Source organism: Eimeria acervulina, genomic scaffold, assembly GCF_000499425.1.
Source record: "Eimeria acervulina Houghton genomic scaffold, Eah_scaff13, whole genome shotgun sequence".
Taxonomy (NCBI): domain Eukaryota; phylum Apicomplexa; class Conoidasida; order Eucoccidiorida; family Eimeriidae; genus Eimeria; species Eimeria acervulina.
Window position 1 is genome coordinate 104,471 of NW_013550293.1, and position 17,128 is coordinate 121,598.

Consider the following 17,128-nt stretch of genomic DNA (forward strand, 5'->3'; position numbering starts at 1 on the left):
TATATATATATATATATATATATATATATAATATAACTAAGGAATTACAGGGCACGAAGTCGCCTCTTCAGCGCTTCGGGAGGCGATCGAAATTTCAAATCCAATTTTACAAAGTACATATGTACTATATAAAATATAATATGCGCATCAAACAAATTAATAATTTGATAATTTGAAGTCACCTTTCCTTTGTAAATGAATTGAATCACATTTGAGCTGGTCAGGACCTAATATTCTACACAGTTAGTCTGCATTTTCTTGCACCGCTGTTATCTGTAATGTTAAAACAAGTATTTACGTAGGTTATAATGCTATTCTTGTATTGTATACATTTTTTGTTATTTGGCAAAAAACAATACCCCACAACCTTTAAGACTAATTCTTTTACATGTACGTAGACGATAAATATTGGCTTTTGCTATTATGGGGTTTGAAATTCCTACAGCGCAAGCTTGAGAAAGCATTCTCACGCAGAGGAAGAGAGCTCAGTTGTAAACGCTTTTACCTAAGCGTCAGTGACTAGTGACCCTTAAGTAAAAGAAAAAATAAGCAAATGCCGTGGCAGCAGCCGCAGTAAGACGGGGAATGCAGGCACTAAACACTTCGTTGTTCCTTACTCGGCCGCCTGCACCCGAATAGAAGGACATGCACTAAATTCAGACAGGTCCTGCTGCAACTTTTGTCAAGGGCATGCCCTGCGCAGCCTTATGCATACGAAAGTACAGAGAAAAAGTGGTGGTGGAGCAACGGAGTGATGCCAATACGCGCATTTACATCGACATGAATTTCCGTGTGTGCTGAATTGACCTCCTAAAGGGCAACTAGAAAACCACGGCTCTCAATAAGGGCGAAACTGTACAATTCCAGGGCCAGAAAGAGGCGTAGAATTCATGGCAGAGTGGCCTGGTGTGCTTCATCGATATCACCGCCTTGAGAATGAGGAGAATTGCTTGACTTTTTTAAACTGGTTGTGTGACTATTGCGGCGAGATCAAGAAGACGGTGAGAGAGGGAATCGAATAGCCCTATATCTGCTTGGTCCTATTTTGTAGGCCATCCTCCCTTGCAGGCTAGCAGGTTTTGTGACTTAATGCCGACCTAACTGGATAGCTGCTGGGACTCCGCACCAGGAAGTATATTAGTAGGGTGCACTGCATCTGGATGCTAGTAGCAATGTGAACCATACCGAAGTCCCGAGAGAATGCCCCGACAGGAAGAAGCTTGTTGCTGCCTAGTGCGCAGCTTTAGCCCAAGCTCATTGTAGTGTTGCCTAGGCATTGCGGCTCAGTGCGCCGCTGTAAAACTCAGGGACACATCACCGGCCACTCTACAGTCTGACTCGGCAATTCCCAACAAACGGCTTACTGGACAGCTAGTGTTGTATGCCTTTTGAAAAGTTTAACTTCCCGTGTGCAAATGCTACATGTGGAACGCCGTGTGTCTGTCGCCTACAAATTCGGCGGGAAGACCACCAGGAGTCATGTGGGTCCAGTCGCGCAGCTGGCAAGACGCGTAAGGATACAGAAAATTGTAACACTGAAAATTTAATACTTTTTGTTATTTCAACTCACCATGCTAGTAACTTCATCGTCTGTAAGTATTTTGGAGCAGAAATAAACCGCTGCAGCCCGTTGAACCCTACGGGAGGCTTTCCGACTCCCTCAGATCGCCATACAGTATTTACTGCGATAACTACCCTGCAGTACATTTTCATATAAAGGTATTTTAAAGAAAGTGCAGTGGCGTCTTTTTGGGACTGTGGTGTAAGAGGCTTCCGCCTGCTGTGAAGGGGGCCGGGCGGTCTCGTTCCCGGCGAACCAGTGGGTCAGCAGGCTCTTTGCAGGCTATGCTTGCCCACAAGTTTCCAGTGAAATCGCAGACGGCCAAGTTTATGTAAAAATAATCAACCTTTCTTGTCATCTGTTGTGCTTTGTGGCTCTTTGAGTGCGTACAATTGCCGCTGCCCCAAGCCAGAGCGTGGGCAAGGCCGCAGAACACTCGAGTGACCCCTCGACTGCGAGGGCGTGAACAGTGTGAAGACAAAAAAGCACACACACTCGCATATATATGTGATTCTTGTAGAATACTAGGCCAGACAGGACGTCGGACAGCCCACCGCAGAACCAGAGGAATTGAGCATCTGTTGGAGGAATCTGCTGAAGACACTTCGCTCGTTTCTCTATGACAGATGATGGCTGGAAAATGCCTCTTTTCCTGCTTTGTCGTGCTCATCTGCGGCTCTCTAGGTGAGTGGGGCCTCCAAACCTTCACCTGTGCTCCTTTTTTCTGCAAGTTTTCCGCAGCCAGTTATGGTTCTATTGCTGTGCAGTAGGCTGCACAGCAAGCCCCGCATGAATTTCCCAAGCTGCTTTCATCTTGGGTGTCCAATGCTCAGCTGCTTCGGGACAACTGGCTCAACCACTTTTTGTTAACTTCGCTGGTAGGCGGTTTGGTCTGCACCATTTCACGTCGGCGGCCATTCTGAGCAGTTGAAGACGTATTAGTCTCCGTTTAGGCAGTGAAGAGTTTTGGTGAAAGGCGCGGATTGAGCGATCTATGAGGTTCTTTCTGTCTAATGAACTCAGGTTGTTCGGAGCCCCTCTTCTTCCCTGCTGCGTCAATACTCACTTACCGGCAACACGTGTTAAATGCCCTTATTCAGGTGTTTCAACTACGCCATCCCGATGATGATATCGGAGGGCCGCAAGTGATGGCGGCCTGCACGCAGGCAGCCGCTCTATTAGACACTTACCGCAGCCTCCGCTCGACCTACTTAGACTACCATATGCAACATAACCCACAAGCAGGCATGTCCGAGGACAGCGCTGCCTGGATGACAGGGCGCTTCAACCTCATGCTGCAGGAAGACAAGGCAGTTGCAAATGACAAAAATCTTCAGAAAGGGCTGAAGTGGTGTATCGACTCAAGTACGGCAGGCAAAGCTATCCTGGGAGAACCCCTGGAGCCCGAGCTCTTCTAAGCAGTGCATAGCGCATGCTGCTGAGATCGGCCTTCCAAGGTGGTGCCCAACCCGAATGCTTTCTTTGTATGGAAAGTATTGGCTGTGTGTGTCGTTCAATTTCTTCGTCCTCTGCAGCCCTAGTCGTTCAGAAAATTCTTTCTCAACGAGCTCTTTCAAATGTCAACGAAAGCCCTACGTCTCCTGGCAATGCCTTCAATAACTTATTGGACGCCTCGCGCACCGCTGGTGCTTCGCATACACGCCGCATTGCACAGTACCTCCTAGCGAGATGCCGAGATGAGTCAAAGGAAACGTCCGCTCAGCTTTATGCCTGGGCAGCACTCAGCGTCGGGATTGCTGAAGCCTTTTTCAGAGGTCAACTAACCTGCGCAATCAACGCAAAGACCAGCTCGGCAGTGGACCTCAGTCTTGTTAAAGCTGCGTTGTCACTAAGCTGGGGCAAACTGGAAGCAGAAGAAGTCCTACAGCCCCATGCGCTCCTCGAACAGGCTGTGAAAAGCATTGGAAAGAGCAAGTTTCTAACGGACTCTGACAGGAAGCACATGCAGAAAAACTGCTCTAGGATTGGTAAGCCAAAAACTCAACCATTTTGGCCCTTTCTAGGGGATCCACAGAACTTGCATGAGGTGCTTCTCTCCATGTACTCGGTTCCTTCAAGTGAAGACAGTGAACCAGGCCATGGAGAAGAGGGCGGTGGAAATCCGGAACCCCGTATGGAAACACAAGAGCACTCTGAGAATGGACACCCACAATTCCCCGCAGGGCTTTCTAACGAAAGTGCAGGTGCGCTGAACTTTCCTCTACTTCTCCTTACTACTCAAAGTGTGATGCTTATGAAAATGCTACTTTTTTTGCACTGGAGAGTTGTTCGTGCGTCTTCCCGAGCAGAACCGACCGGCGAGACACCTAATCCCCCGGGCCAGCCACCTCCACCCCCTCCCCCAGCACATCGAGAAGAGCCTCCTTTAGAAGCTACGGAGGAGGTACTTTCGCACCCGCCAATTGCACCAGTACCACCAGGTAAGTATGAGGCGAACACACAGGAAACTGTGGAGGTACACATCCCTACGTAACAAGCGTGCCCTCAGGGCTACTATGGGAGCATCCAGTGTAGCTGCCTCCTGAAAATGACCAACCAAATACAGGAGACCGCATTTAGACGGCAAAAGACAAACATACTCCAGGTAGTAAGCCCTGGAGGCCGGAATACTGATCTTTGTGTGCCTTGCCACTCAGGACCGAGCGGTGAGAAAAAACCTCACCCGCAGGGACAGCCACCACCACCCCATCCACCAGTACATCGAGGAATGCCCCCTTTAGACGCTACAGAGGTGGTGCCCAGTGAATCAACTGCAACAGTACCACCAGGTGAGCATGAGGAGCAAACAGCCTCACTGGAGACTGTGGAAGCACCGGCCAATACACAAGACGAACACGCAAATCCCCAGGGAGCTGAAGGCGAGCCTCCTCCAGTGCCGCCGCGCCCTGAAGAAAACCAGCCAGGTGCAGAAGAGACCAATGTCACGGCCAGTGCGGCCATCATTCCAGTGCCCTTCCCCAAACCAGAAGACAAAGAACTGGCCAAGCCAACTCAACCTTCTCCAAACCAAGGCCAGGAGAATCCTCATGACGGCTCACCGACCGGGCCGCCTCCCGCGCCACCGAAAGTGCCTCACTCAGGCTCAACAAACCAAACAGAAGATAGAACAAGAGATAATTCCTCCCCAGTTCCTATTCCTTCAGAGCACTCTGACGAAGCTAGAGACGCAGATACGATGCCGCCGAGGGAACTGCCTCAACGTATCAAACTTGGCTACAGAAGCGGCAGCCTGCCTACAAAGCGCCCGGAAGGTTCCAATACGAAACCTAGACGCTCTCAATCAGATAACTACAATCGCCACAGAAAAGCGGATCCAGCAGGACAAGGGGCGCATCTGTTCAACCATCGGCTGTTGACGGGAGCAGGCTCAGCTACAACCATCGAAAGTGAGCCTGCCGGCCCATCTGGGGGCCTGCATGCTCGTACGCCATCTCAGAGCAGATAGAGCCAAGGGACAGCAACGACCTGTGGGCGCTGGAATGAAGTTTGCTGCTAGTCCTTTTCTTCTCCGTGGAGAGGGATGCAGCAGGGGCGGGGATTAAGGAGCACGTCTGCTCTTTTCGCATACGGAGAATGAGTACCTGTACTACTTTTGTACACGGTAGTTCCCCAGCAGCCGTACACACAGTGATGCTTCAATTGTGTCAATCCATCTTACTTATGAGCTGTCTAAGCAGCAACTTCGTCATACAGAAAGACGGGGCAGAGCATCCGACTGCTCTGATGCCATGGGGACAGCAAAAATGATGGATACGGCCGAATGCAAGGCATAGAGGGAATCGTGCGGAGCAAATTTGGAAGACTGGTAAATTTTCTCTTTAAGATTATTGTTTTACGCTTCGTATGAAGCATTGGCAACCCGGGGCTCAACGCAGTTCTATTCGAGTTCCAGCCTTTTTGAAACACTGTCCTACAATGAATTTTATGAGAATACTTTGGTGCAACTAGGAACGTGCCCGGGAGAACTCATCGAGTCTGTAGGAGGCAAAACGAGGCTCTCAGAAGCTGTAATGGCAGTTATCGGCTCACTTCAGTTGTTCTTTGTTACAAGGATAATTCCACCATTATCCCTGTGCTTGCCTGTCCCGCTGAAGTCAGTTCACAGTGCGAATGTGGAATGCACCGGGCTGCGAGCAGAGCTTCGTGCTTCCGGCTGTACGGGATGAATACAGCTATCCAACAATTGAGGCAAAAACGAAATAGTTTATACTACGTGCTGCTGACGAAGGCAGTTTGCGTGCTAAATCTTAACTAAAACCTAGAATCTGAGGTCTTCGGTTCCACATGGCAGGTGAATTGAGCTATGCCGCGGCGAGCAGCATTTGCAAGCGTTGAGATGCATTATTCAATGTGCCGCCCCTTGAGCCCCTTCTTTTCAAGAAAAAGCATCCACTGCATTGTGCGCGTTACCCCCGCAGTTGTATTTTCCAGACAGTAGTGGAAGCGCACAGTCTCCCGAATGAAGCCCAGAGAAGAAATCGCTGCGCTGCGTCATGCTGCGCGGGAAACGATTTGGTTGGACCGTATACGTTCTATTTTCGTCCCTTTCCCCTCCTATTTTGTCTGTGTGCATAAATTGCACACGTGAATTCCGGCGGTGCAGAGGTTTGTAAACCTTCAATCTAGCTCCTCCGCCGAAACAAAGCGCGACCTACAGAGCCTCATTTTGCCTCTTCCTCTTGATTGTCTCTGGTTCTAAGCTTGGGCCTACGCAGCAGTCGCCATGACTCTCTGTGCGGTTCTTACCAGGATTTTGGGCGAGATATTCATGCCCAACACTGATCCTGACTAGGGCACAGGCTGACTGCGTACATCATTTTTCAACGTTTGCTCTGTCTCAACGCGCTTATGCAGGGGCGCCGTTTTTTGTTCATCATATAGCTGAACTGCATGGACACGAGATTGTGGATTCTTGTGCATCGTCTGTAGGTTCCCCTGCGGTATTAGCTGCAAAATATCATTTTTATTCAACTCATGCAAATTCAATTTCACACCTTTGAAGCAAGGGCTGTCTTTCGTTGCCGCTGCTAGCAATGGATTGCTCGGGGCCTCAGCGGCAACCCATGCGCACGGTGAGGGCTCTCTTTGAAGGAACTACCCCGGAATTCTGGATTAAAATCATTAAAATCGTCGACAATTACTCTGATGCTCAGATGTCGAAACCATAAGCTGAGGATTGGTGCGGTTAGAGCGGCATCATTATTCACGCCTGGAATAGGGTCACTTCGGCAAGGGGGGTGGGGGTTAACGGGGAGCACGCAAAAAGGCACGCGGACTGAAAGCGCCGCCGTTTCCTTTCTTTAATCTCAAACCCATGAAAACGAAGCATATTGTGTGGTAAAATCCCCCATTTTGATGGCTTCTACGAATGGGAGTCCTAGCCGTTTTCTTTTGCAGCAGCCCCTCCACTGTCGTGCTCTAACGTTCCTAGCCCGCATTCGACTGTTTAGCTTCCCAGTACCTCCTTAGACCCATTTATAGCTTCGTGCATGCACAAATAAGGGCTTTATACACCCATTTACGGCCAACAGGGTTGCCCGTGTCGCCAACTTCCCTGCGGTAATTACTGCCCAGTTCCCGGCTGCCTCCCCGGCATCGTCCAACGAGCATGACAAAATGGAGGGGTTCCAGCGGCAGGTAAAGCATCCACCATGGACGACAGAGGCTCACCACCTTCGACTTCTTCACAACGCGTGCAGCGCCCCCGCTGCCCTTAAGCGGTTCCCTCGCAATGCAGCGACCGCAAATGCAGTCGCTGCTGAGGGCTGCAAAAAAACTCCCCCCTCATGCAACAGGATGATCATTCCCATTTTCCAGGGACCCTCTCGGATCGTGGCGTCTGGCTTCTGCGAGCGCGCTCATCCCGAACGGATCTCATCACAGCAACAGCCACTACGGAGCGAGATGCTGCAGTCAACAGCTAGCTCCCGTAGTCATGGATCCCAGCTTTTCCCTCTCCTCACCAGGTATTTCTTCAATGGTTTGTCCTTCAACAGCAATGCCAGCCAACATGCTGCGTTCTGCGCCGCTCTGTAAATGAAGTGCGCAATGCTTCACAACCGCTCCAGCACACCACCTTGACGAGACGTACGTGCCTCCAGTCTTGCTTCTTCTCTCTTGAACAATGCCACTCGGAAAGCTGTGTGCTGTTCGGTGTTGGGCGTCGAAGGTCATGCTCCTCTCCGGAAGTTAACGTGAAGGGCCAATCAGGCGCGCCTTGTTGTGATGTGGGACGGGGCTCGTTGCCACCTGTCAAGCAGTCAAAACCAAAGATCACAACAGGAAATGTAACTCCTTCTTTCTTTGGAGGCCAAATCGCTCCACTGCCTCTCTTTGACTCCCGAGCTGCAGCAGCAACTGCTGCCTCGTGCTGTACGCATGCAGCAACAGCAGACGCTGCCAGCCCGAGGAGGTGGGGCGGGACGACCCTTGTTAGCAACATCAGTAAGAGGAGTTATAAAGCTCAAAATGCTCATGAAATCAATAGACTATCAATTCAGCGGCTAAAAGGGAACTTGCAAAAGAAATGCAAATTAGGGCCGCTTTGCCCGTGGCAGACAGATGTGAACTCAACAGGGGAGTACAAGACCGCAGCCGACGCAGCAAGGGGTAGAGAAAAGTCCGGGCAAACGAAAGCTGTGGGCTGCACGGCTTCTCCAACAGCTATTGAAGCATATGCAAAATCCCCTCGTCCCTGTAGCCCCCCAGGAAGCCCGAGGGGTTTTTTGGGGCATGAGAAACACCGACGCTCATGCCAACCTTGCGTTGACTCAAGTAACTCTTTCTGCAGCTACCACGAGGCGGAACTAGGAATGGCGAATATGGCACAGCTGCGAGCTCCCGCAGAAAGGCCAGATATAACTGTAACCCCCGTATGGACAAGAATCGCACGTTTGCCCAGTGTCCACTGCCTTGCTCATCCCTGCGCACCCATTCAGCTACTGTGCTTCAACAGCTGCCATACGTTCCTTACCTGCAGAGGACGAAAAGCCTGCTTCCGTTGCAGCGACACACTTACTGTGTACGTGAGTGAGACAGAGATACGGCATTTTCGTTCCTTTAGGGAAAACAAGACGCGTCGTGCGCGACAGCCAAGACTTTGTTGGATCCGAAGCACCGACCGGAAGAAAGCTCATTGGCATTTACTCCCTTGCTGGGGGGTCTTCATGCATCTACGCAACGTCAGGAGGCACGGGTAGCCCCTACAGAGCACTGTCTCCTTGTTGCTGAAGCGCATGCTTTCAGCATTGCCGATTTGCGCACGAGCCTTTGTTGTATTCATGCTTAGGCGATGGACGAGCAAACGTAGCAGCGTCAGCTACGGCGACGCTAAAGGATGGAAGTTTGTGCCTCAATTTCTAGGAGTCAGCCGTGTGTTTTTTCATTGCAGCTGTTGACAACAACCTTGAGAGATTCGAAGGAATGATTGGCCCGATTGTTAAGCTTCTAGTGGCCAAGAGTGTTGAGCAGGCTGTTGAGGAGGCAAAGCAGGAGCAACAACTGTTTTCGCTTCACAAGCGAAGGCAAGAACTGTTGCAACATCAACAGCAGCAGTTGCTTGAGTTGGAGGAGCGCGAAGCACGCAGGCACTTGCAGGCGCAACAAGCTGTACAAAACCAACGCATTGTGTGAGCGAAAACATACAAGCTAATTAAGGAGATCAAAGGAACCACAATATCGCCCACGACAAAATCCGTTCTTATTTCATGAGCCATGTACAGTTGGGCATTGGGGAGGAAAGCGCGTTTTAGTCGACTCACGATACCAGCTGCGGGGATGAACCCATATGGCTACAGGAGGGAACGTGAAACTCAGCTCTGGCGTCATTTGTGGGTAGCTCACATCGGCACAACTCTTCTAGACGAAGACTCTTTTGGAAAAGTCGTGGACCAGTTGGATGAGGTATCGTTTGGTACCATAACTCGACTATTCAGACGCTAAACGTGCTGACTTCTTCCTTATTCCCGTGAAGATCCACGCCTGTTCGTCAGAACTGGAAAGGTTTTTGCAACTGTCCACATGCGGAGAATACGCATACCTAGGACTGCCGTACTGTGGTTGCAGGAGAGTTTGTTCTTATCATCAGCTGACCTCGTTCCAGACGAGTTCCTGGCAGAAGTCTTCAAGGCAGCTTCTGCGGAGCTCAAGAAACGGAAGGTGAGGAGAGGCGCGGCCCTAAAAGTTTAATTATCGAACAAGCTCAAAAGCATTCGGCTGTCTCAGGCCAGCACGCTTCTCATGGAAATCTAGCCTACTTGATGGTTTTGCTTTCATCCCCTGGAATGTTATTCCCTGGGAAGAATAGAGGCTTGAAGAAATTAAATGCGTTACTACTGACGATCGGCTCGTCGTGAGCCATATGCACTTTACCTTAATACTCCTGTCGACCCACGTACCACCTTAACTGAGCTGGGGTTGGCGCATCGGAATGAAGAGCGTATGATTCATTTTCTCTGTTGAAGGGTCATGACCCATCCTTCAGGAGGCAGGCATTGTGACCAGTCAGTTGCAGCCTTCTACAATAACTGAGCACATAAATGAATTGCGTTAAAATATAGGATATCGGCGAGGAGCTAGTGAAGTGGTGGTTCAATGCAGAGGCGGTGCAGACAGCCAATCGCCGACAGCAAGCGTTGCTGCTCTGGGGACAGCACTTAAAGATGAGAGAAAAAATCAAGCGACAGAGAGAGCTGCGGCGAGGAATTGCTCATATTTTTGTCACCCCCACAGGTGGAAACGCTCGTCCTGATTAGTGCCTGAAATGCGCACTGTAGCCTTGCATTGCCAAAGAATATTAAACATTTGGCATTGCAGAAATGCCCACCAGATCATCCTCGGAGGAACAGTAGCTCCTGAGGTGTTATGTTGCTTGCATAACTGTTTCTATCCCTCGAGCATTCAATGTTTGCATCACCCGCAGAGCTCAACCGAGCAGCCAAGTTTTGGACGTCGGGAAGGAAGCCAACAAATATTTTGAAACGCCAGTCCTTTGAGCCCTCAAACTGTGCGGCTTTTACCGAGTTCGTTGCAAGTTATGCGTATCACTGAGCTTGCCGCTCTTAGATGTATCTCATATCGTAGAGCGAAAAAGCCAAGCGTGTGAGTATTCAATACAAGGCTAATCATGCAGCTCCTCAGCTTCATTCACTTGGTGGTGTCTTTTGGTTTAGCATGCCTTGCTTGTAGACTTCGAAGAGATAGGGCCCGAGCTACATTCAATTCAGGAAGCCATGCGATTCGAGGACACTGCGGAGATGCATCGGAAGGCGCAGGCCACTGTGGAGGCCGCCGCTGACCTCGTTTCACTCAGCCTACCAAATGACGCTTCCGAGAAAGGAGGCCATAGCCGGCAGTGCGCACTCAAAGCAGAGGCGGAAAGGCTCACGGAAGCCTTTGAAGAGCAACAACGGCAACGTCTGTCTCCCGGGATCCATAAAATACCTTCCGAAAGACAGAAAACCATCCAAGACGAGTCAGACGAGAAAGAGAACAACGGCAACAGCAGTTGCCCACCTGGATCTTCCGCTGCTATTTGCATTGGTCCCTTCAAGTTGTTTCGGAAACAGGGACCAGCCACTTGCCAGAAAAGGTTTATCAGCATGGAGAAACTCCAACAAGAAGTACAAAAAAGGATGTGCAATTGTTTCAGAGACATGGCAGCAATAATCCGCACTTCTCAGGTCATCTTTGAGGCAAGGGGAATAAAAATATTAGTATGTAATGCACTGTCTACGTCACACTGACGCTTAGGTTCCGGAGACAGGAATATTGCCGACAAAACTATCCCCGCACGGTGCATCCGGAGCCGCAGAGCTTCGTCTGGTGCTGCGGAGCCCGTTTTGCTCACCCTCTCGTCTTGCCAAACGGATATATTACTTTGAGGAAGGAGAAGCTAGGATGTAGACAGAATTCACTGCTCGTGCCTCTTTGTGAAATCAGGAAGTACAGTCCATGCTCAAGTACGAGTACGGCGACCTGCGAGTTCGACTGGACAGGAAGATCACATTTGCCAACCCGCTAGGTGAATCCGAAAGCGACGTCGAAAGTGAAGAACCTCGAGATATCAACTAAGCTGCAACTGCATGCGTGCTTCGAGTCCGCGGTTTGTGTTAGGTTTGCCCCATATGCAGCACGTCCTTGAATTCTAAAAGGAATGAACCGAAGGACTGTATCACACGCCGCTGTGCAGGCACTCGCCTATTGGACCTTTTACACCCTTACGCAAGTAACATGCTTTGTTCATGATTATTCGGAATAAACTTTTCCAGGCTGTACAAGCGCCCCTGTCCTGCTTGGTGATACCACGTACTCCCGCCATACACAGGGCGTTTGAGCGGTGCTGAAACAGAGACAAGTAAAGTGAAAAATAGCCAAGTGGCACATAACGAAGAGAGCAACGAAGAGAAAATGTTCACTCGCGCAGAGATCCTGAGTGGGAATGGGCAACTATGGCAAAGCACTCTGGAGTTTCTTCCGATTCGACGAACTGTTGGAGGGTAGCTGCCGTGAAGCCTTTCTGTCGCAGCCACCAGACTCTGCAGCAAGCAAACCCGAAAGATACAGGAAAACGAACAGGGATAACGGGTCTTAAATGGCACTGGAGGCTTAGATACCTGTGTATGCTGCACCACCGAGATGAATCAGATGTCTTGGCCCTCAAGGCATGCCACTTTATTATATGAGGACACGCTGAAGAAGCTTAGCGTCAGCGGTTCTATTGATAGGGACCAGCGGCTACCTGGAAATATCTAAGATCCTCTTCACCATATTCCCGATTTCGCGCCTTCTGTCGGCTGTCCCAGTAGCCCACCTGAAAGAAAGCCAAAAAGTGTGCCCATCGAACCAATTAGTACTCCACTATTTCCCATTGCTGCCTGTGTGGCAACAACATCAGCACGATAAGTGCAGCAGCAGAAACGAACACGACGACGACGGACCCGGAGAGTGAAAAGAGGAAAGCTATTTCCGTCAGCGTGAAGCCTCGGCTGAGAAGAAACTGCGTCCCAACAAACGACTCCGTCGTGCATCTGTGCAGAGTCTCAAAAAGTAAACGACAGTAAACATCAGTCAGAAAGCCTCCACAAAGCTCCTAAGACGTACCCAACCGGGCAGCCATACACACTATGAAGAATCTCAGCGCCTTCGGGGCGCACTGTTACATACCCTGCACACGAGCAGCCCAGCCTAAATGAACTCAACTGTTCAAGTGATCGTTCCTCCTGCTGCTGCCGATGCTGCTGCTCCTGCTGCTGCTGCTCTGCTCATACGCACATGAATATTTCATACTGCACAAAGAAAAGCTTACCGATGGTGGCAACACGTGGCAATGCAAATGCAAAACTTGAATCTTGAGTCCGCAGTGTCTCGCGCCGACGCAAAGCATCTGCGATCGTCCCCATAATTCCAAAATCCAAAAACAGGCTTAGCCCTAGACCCTAAGCAAAGCCGACTGAAATGGAAGGATCCGTATGCGCCGTTGGAGCTCTCTAATGCAAGTCCTGATACCAGTGCAGCACTTGCGACACCTGAAGCCTACAAAAGTAACCATGAGGCCTAAAATCTGAAAACGTGGGGCGCACCGCAGGGCAACGTCAGAACCTTCGCCGCACAAGTGCTTAGCAACGCCGAGTACATTCGAGATGCATCTGCCCCTGAAATGCTCCCTCAGGATGTCGTCGATCCTGCAGAGAGCCCCAGAGCAAGCAACGCGTGCGAAAGAAGAGAAGGCGTGCGTTTCCAGCTTATCCGTGCACCCAACCCCCAATTTCGTAACACCGGTGCCGCCACACTGCAGCTAGTATCAGAGTGAGACAGAAAAGCCAGCCGCTGTACTTTCTCCCTCCAACCGGTATCCAAAGCATTTCGAGGAAATGTGCAAGTACATTCTCCGCTCTATTTTGCCGTTGCAGTCTAAAAATGGTAAAGGCATATAAAGGCAGCACCAGCACCATTATGCAAACTAGGTGGAGCACCCGGGGGCAGCAACAACCCTGACTTGGAAATCCAAACCCAAGGTTACTACGGCGTCCAGCCGCTTCCAGCCATGTTACACAAGTCATCGCTAGCAGCAGCAGCACCCACTTCTTCATGTTCGGCCCCCCGCCTTCCCCCAAAGACTGGGCAACAGCGAAGAAGTCCTCGGCACTGCCATCCTCAATGCAGCGCAGGATCCTTGGCCTCACTCCTCGCGTGGCAGCGCGGGTTGCCTCCTTCTGTGTAACCTTAGTAGTCGCTGCCGCCTGTGCTAATGAAGGCCCTCCCGCCTTAATCGCCTTGCGTGTGCCACCACGTCTTTCCTCTGCCCCCTCTTGCTCCTCTCCAGCCCCTGGTGCTGCGAATCGGCAGCCGTATTCAAAGAGCTTCTTGAAAAAACCCGGAATATGCGGCCTGGGAAGACACTTCCGCAGACACTTAAGCAAAGCACTAAACCCAAAGCCATAAGCACCTTTTCGGGCCTGCCCCTCTCAAGTCTCTTCTCTTACTCTATGCCTACCAAAATAATCTGGATGGTCAACCTGAAGCCCCAAATCCTAAACTGCCCTCCCAACAACTGTCTGGGGATTCATGGTAGAACTGCAAAGGAAGCCCTGATAGCGCAAGGTTTGAAAGAGGGACTCACATGCGTAGGGGGCCTTTGCACCTGATATACTTGACCAGCGCCACTAGAGAGAAATCCGCAATGTCCATTCGCAGGCGAACTGGAGGCACTGGGAGAACCGCCTCGCAGCCACTGCTGTCTCCGGGTTTGGCGCAGCTCGCAGCGACGCCACAGGTCGCAGGGGTCTGGCTAGCAGTGGCCTCTGGAGCGCTTCCAGCAGCAGCTGCGCCAGCTGTGCGCGCGCATGCTGTGCAGGCCAGCGTACGCGTAGCTGGCCATGTGGTTTCCAGCTCTCCAGCCAGTGGATTTAACATGCTACTGTTCTCCATCGCTGTTTCCGCGGCTGTGGCAGCAGCAGCCTTGCGTCGCTCAGCAGCAGCAACAGCAGCAGGATGCAGCGGTCGGGGGGCATTGGGATTGCGAAACGTCTTGTCCTTGGCCTCCTTGCAATAACGCCGCGCCTCACGGTCGACGACAATGCAGCGAACGCCTCTGTGCCGTTTTGGAGCCCCCAGAGACGCCCTTTCCGATTCCTTTGGTACATGCGGGCAACCTGCTGCTCCCGATGCAGATGCTGCCGCTGCTGCTAAAATTGGTGCTGCTGCTGGCTCGCGCGGTGCAGTCACCGCAGCAGCAGCTGCTGACCAGCAGCAGAGCCACCGCGTCAGGTCGCCTTTGCCTGGAGACAATCAGCGGCAGCACATCGACTCTGAAAACTGCCCACAGCAAAGAGCAGCGGGTGCAGGTGGACACGCGGAAGGGGAATCCAGACTGGGGAGGAAACAGTCTCTACGCTGACCAGGAAGTGCCCATATGCTGTTCTACCGACACCTGCACACTTCTATTTAATCTGCACCCATCAAGTTATCCACTTCAGCATATCCGACATTTTTCAATATGCGACATGTGATGCGACTGTACACCGTAGAGCAGTGTGGACAAGTGCTTTACATAGGATGTACTGTTCTTCTAGTTGGTATTTCGGTTCTTGTGCGAAGTTATATCACCGTCAGCTTTTCCACTGGGACGTAAGATACAAATGTAAACATGCATGTGTCGGTACACCGCGTGTGCAAGTTCAGATCCCGCTCAGCATTTAAAAAGCGCTTAGCTCACTGTTGAGCCGCTACGCATCACATATGCATGAAAATGGATACACAGAGAGCACGACAGCTGCGGGTTTTCTCTATACTGGGATACAGCTCAGTCAACAGATTCACGTCCGCGTCATCACTAGGGTGTACGTGCAATGGAATACAAAGGGAAGCCAAAGACGGTGGAGCGGAAGACTCACCAGCCCCCAGTTCTACGATAAGTGTTTCGTCAATGCTTGAATAGTGCAGGTGGTTGTGCAGAAGACACAGAGCCAAGAGCTGTAGCAGCTGCTTCTGATGTTTATTAAATCGCTTCTGCAGGTGTTGCAGCACCTGCAACAGTGCGGCTGATCGATCTTGTTGAGGCACCAGCAAAGCATTCTTCAAGTCGGCTTCCACCGATGCTAAGGGAGGCCCCTTCGTTGCTGCAGTACCCGTGTCCAGCGGCACTTTGCATGCATCTGCTGCTGCTCGCAGCAGCAGCAACGGTTCTTCTTCGCTTTTGCTATCGCCCCCTTCAATCCCTCTGCTGCAGCAGTTGGATATGAATAGTGAGGCAGGTAGTTTTCCCAGAGGCTCCCACGGAGCCAACCCAGCTGCCACTGCTTTCGTTGTTGCTGGGGCCCTTGCTGCTGTCGTTGCTGCTGCTACTGCCTCTATTGGGGGGTTATTCTTTAAATACGACAGGGCATATCTGTAAGCGTCGGTTATCTTGGCCTCGAATTCCGAAGTGAGGGCAGCTGCTATCTCCGGGCTGTCCACGTAGTTCTCATGCTGCTGCTGGTGCTGCTGCTGCGAATGTTCCTGCTGCTGCTGCTGTTGTTCTTCCGGATTGTCAGGCTTCTGCCGCTGTGGTAAGTTAGCTCCGGGTTGCATGAAGGGCAGACAGTGCGAGAAGGCGATGTCTCTTGCCTTCGTGCACTTCTTCAGGTGGGCCTGGAGCCGCTGGGCGTAGATGGAGTGACTGCTGTCCATAGGACACGCAATCCGTTTCCCATGCCTGCCGCTGTTGATACGGTTGCGGCTCAAGACCTCGCCCTCTGGCGCTGCTGCTGCTGGACCTGATGCTGCCGCTCCTTTTGCTTCTGCTGTTGCTTCAGAGGCTGCCCTTGCTGCTGCTCCAGATGCTGCTGCTTCGGCTGTTCTCTCATCCATTGCAGTTCCATACGTTACTTCTGATGCTGTAGTTGATGATGAAGGGCTGGCACGTGCTTCAGTAGCAAGGGAGTTGCTGCTGTGGGGGGAACCCTCCACTCCAGACTTTGGTCTCTTCATGGGGCCCCCCAGACACTCGCCTCGGGCCCCTAAAAGTACTTGAGTATCAGTAGAAAGGCCCCCAAAGCCATCAATATCCGGCACTGGCACAGGGATCCCTGAGCTCTTGGGGTTGCCCCCTTCCTCTGCAGGCAGGAGCATCGACGTATGTTGCATGTAGTACACCTTGACGCATGAACCCGAAGTCTAATTAAATCCTCAAGAATGTGTTCCAATAACATTTCATGGCTCCTATAACTAAACGGAATAGGGCGAGAAGAATAGAGCAGTTGCTGGGGTGAACAGATCGTAGTCGTCCGGTGACGACAGGGTCGGGGAATGATGCGGAGGTAGTTTAGAGGGAAATTCTTCTGTTAGGCGAAAAACGAATAACTTAGATTTTTTCTCAGTGGCATTTACTGTTACTCCCTCCTGGCCGGGTATTTTTCAGAAAACCGAGGCGTTTACATGAGACTTTTCAATCAAAGCTCTTGCTTGGTGGGACGAGTGAATACCATTTGTAAAGGTTTTCTGGTTCTTCGCGACAATCCAAGGGGCATGTCACTGCAGGGACGCACGCTGATGAAGCATGGCCTGTGC

The 17,128-nt window shown here is 51.1% G+C and overlaps 4 protein-coding genes across 4 annotated transcripts; 3 read left to right on the forward strand and 1 right to left on the reverse strand.

Moving 5' to 3' along the window:
* Window positions 1-2,190: 2,190 nt before the first annotated feature.
* On the forward strand, window positions 2,191-5,748 carry EAH_00003790 (hypothetical protein, conserved; the record flags this gene model as incomplete). The annotated part of the gene is made up of 7 exons (XM_013397341.1): window positions 2,191-2,245; window positions 2,395-2,439; window positions 2,585-2,926; window positions 3,097-3,549; window positions 3,871-4,002; window positions 4,219-4,968; window positions 5,531-5,748. The coding sequence occupies 7 exons, from the start codon at window positions 2,191-2,193 to the stop codon at window positions 5,746-5,748; spliced, it is 1,995 nt and encodes a 664-aa protein (XP_013252795.1).
* Window positions 5,749-7,198: 1,450 nt separating this feature from the next.
* EAH_00003800 (hypothetical protein) lies at window positions 7,199-9,769 on the forward strand (the record flags this gene model as incomplete). Its single annotated transcript, XM_013397342.1, has 6 exons — window positions 7,199-7,548; window positions 7,752-8,201; window positions 8,521-8,603; window positions 8,973-9,210; window positions 9,379-9,484; window positions 9,647-9,769. 6 exons carry the CDS (start codon window positions 7,199-7,201, stop codon window positions 9,767-9,769), a joined length of 1,350 nt encoding a protein of 449 aa, XP_013252796.1.
* A 1,067-nt stretch (window positions 9,770-10,836) lies between these two features.
* On the forward strand, window positions 10,837-11,653 carry EAH_00003810 (hypothetical protein, conserved; the record flags this gene model as incomplete). Its single annotated transcript, XM_013397343.1, has 2 exons — window positions 10,837-11,295; window positions 11,522-11,653. 2 exons carry the CDS (start codon window positions 10,837-10,839, stop codon window positions 11,651-11,653), a joined length of 591 nt encoding a protein of 196 aa, XP_013252797.1.
* Window positions 11,654-11,993: 340 nt separating this feature from the next.
* Window positions 11,994-16,690, reverse strand: EAH_00003820 (hypothetical protein, conserved; the record flags this gene model as incomplete). The annotated part of the gene is made up of 9 exons (XM_013397344.1): window positions 11,994-12,117; window positions 12,321-12,392; window positions 12,520-12,609; window positions 12,683-12,746; window positions 12,888-13,003; window positions 13,162-13,263; window positions 13,664-13,969; window positions 14,223-14,859; window positions 15,475-16,690. 9 exons carry the CDS (start codon window positions 16,688-16,690, stop codon window positions 11,994-11,996), a joined length of 2,727 nt encoding a protein of 908 aa, XP_013252798.1.
* Window positions 16,691-17,128: the final 438 nt, after the last annotated feature.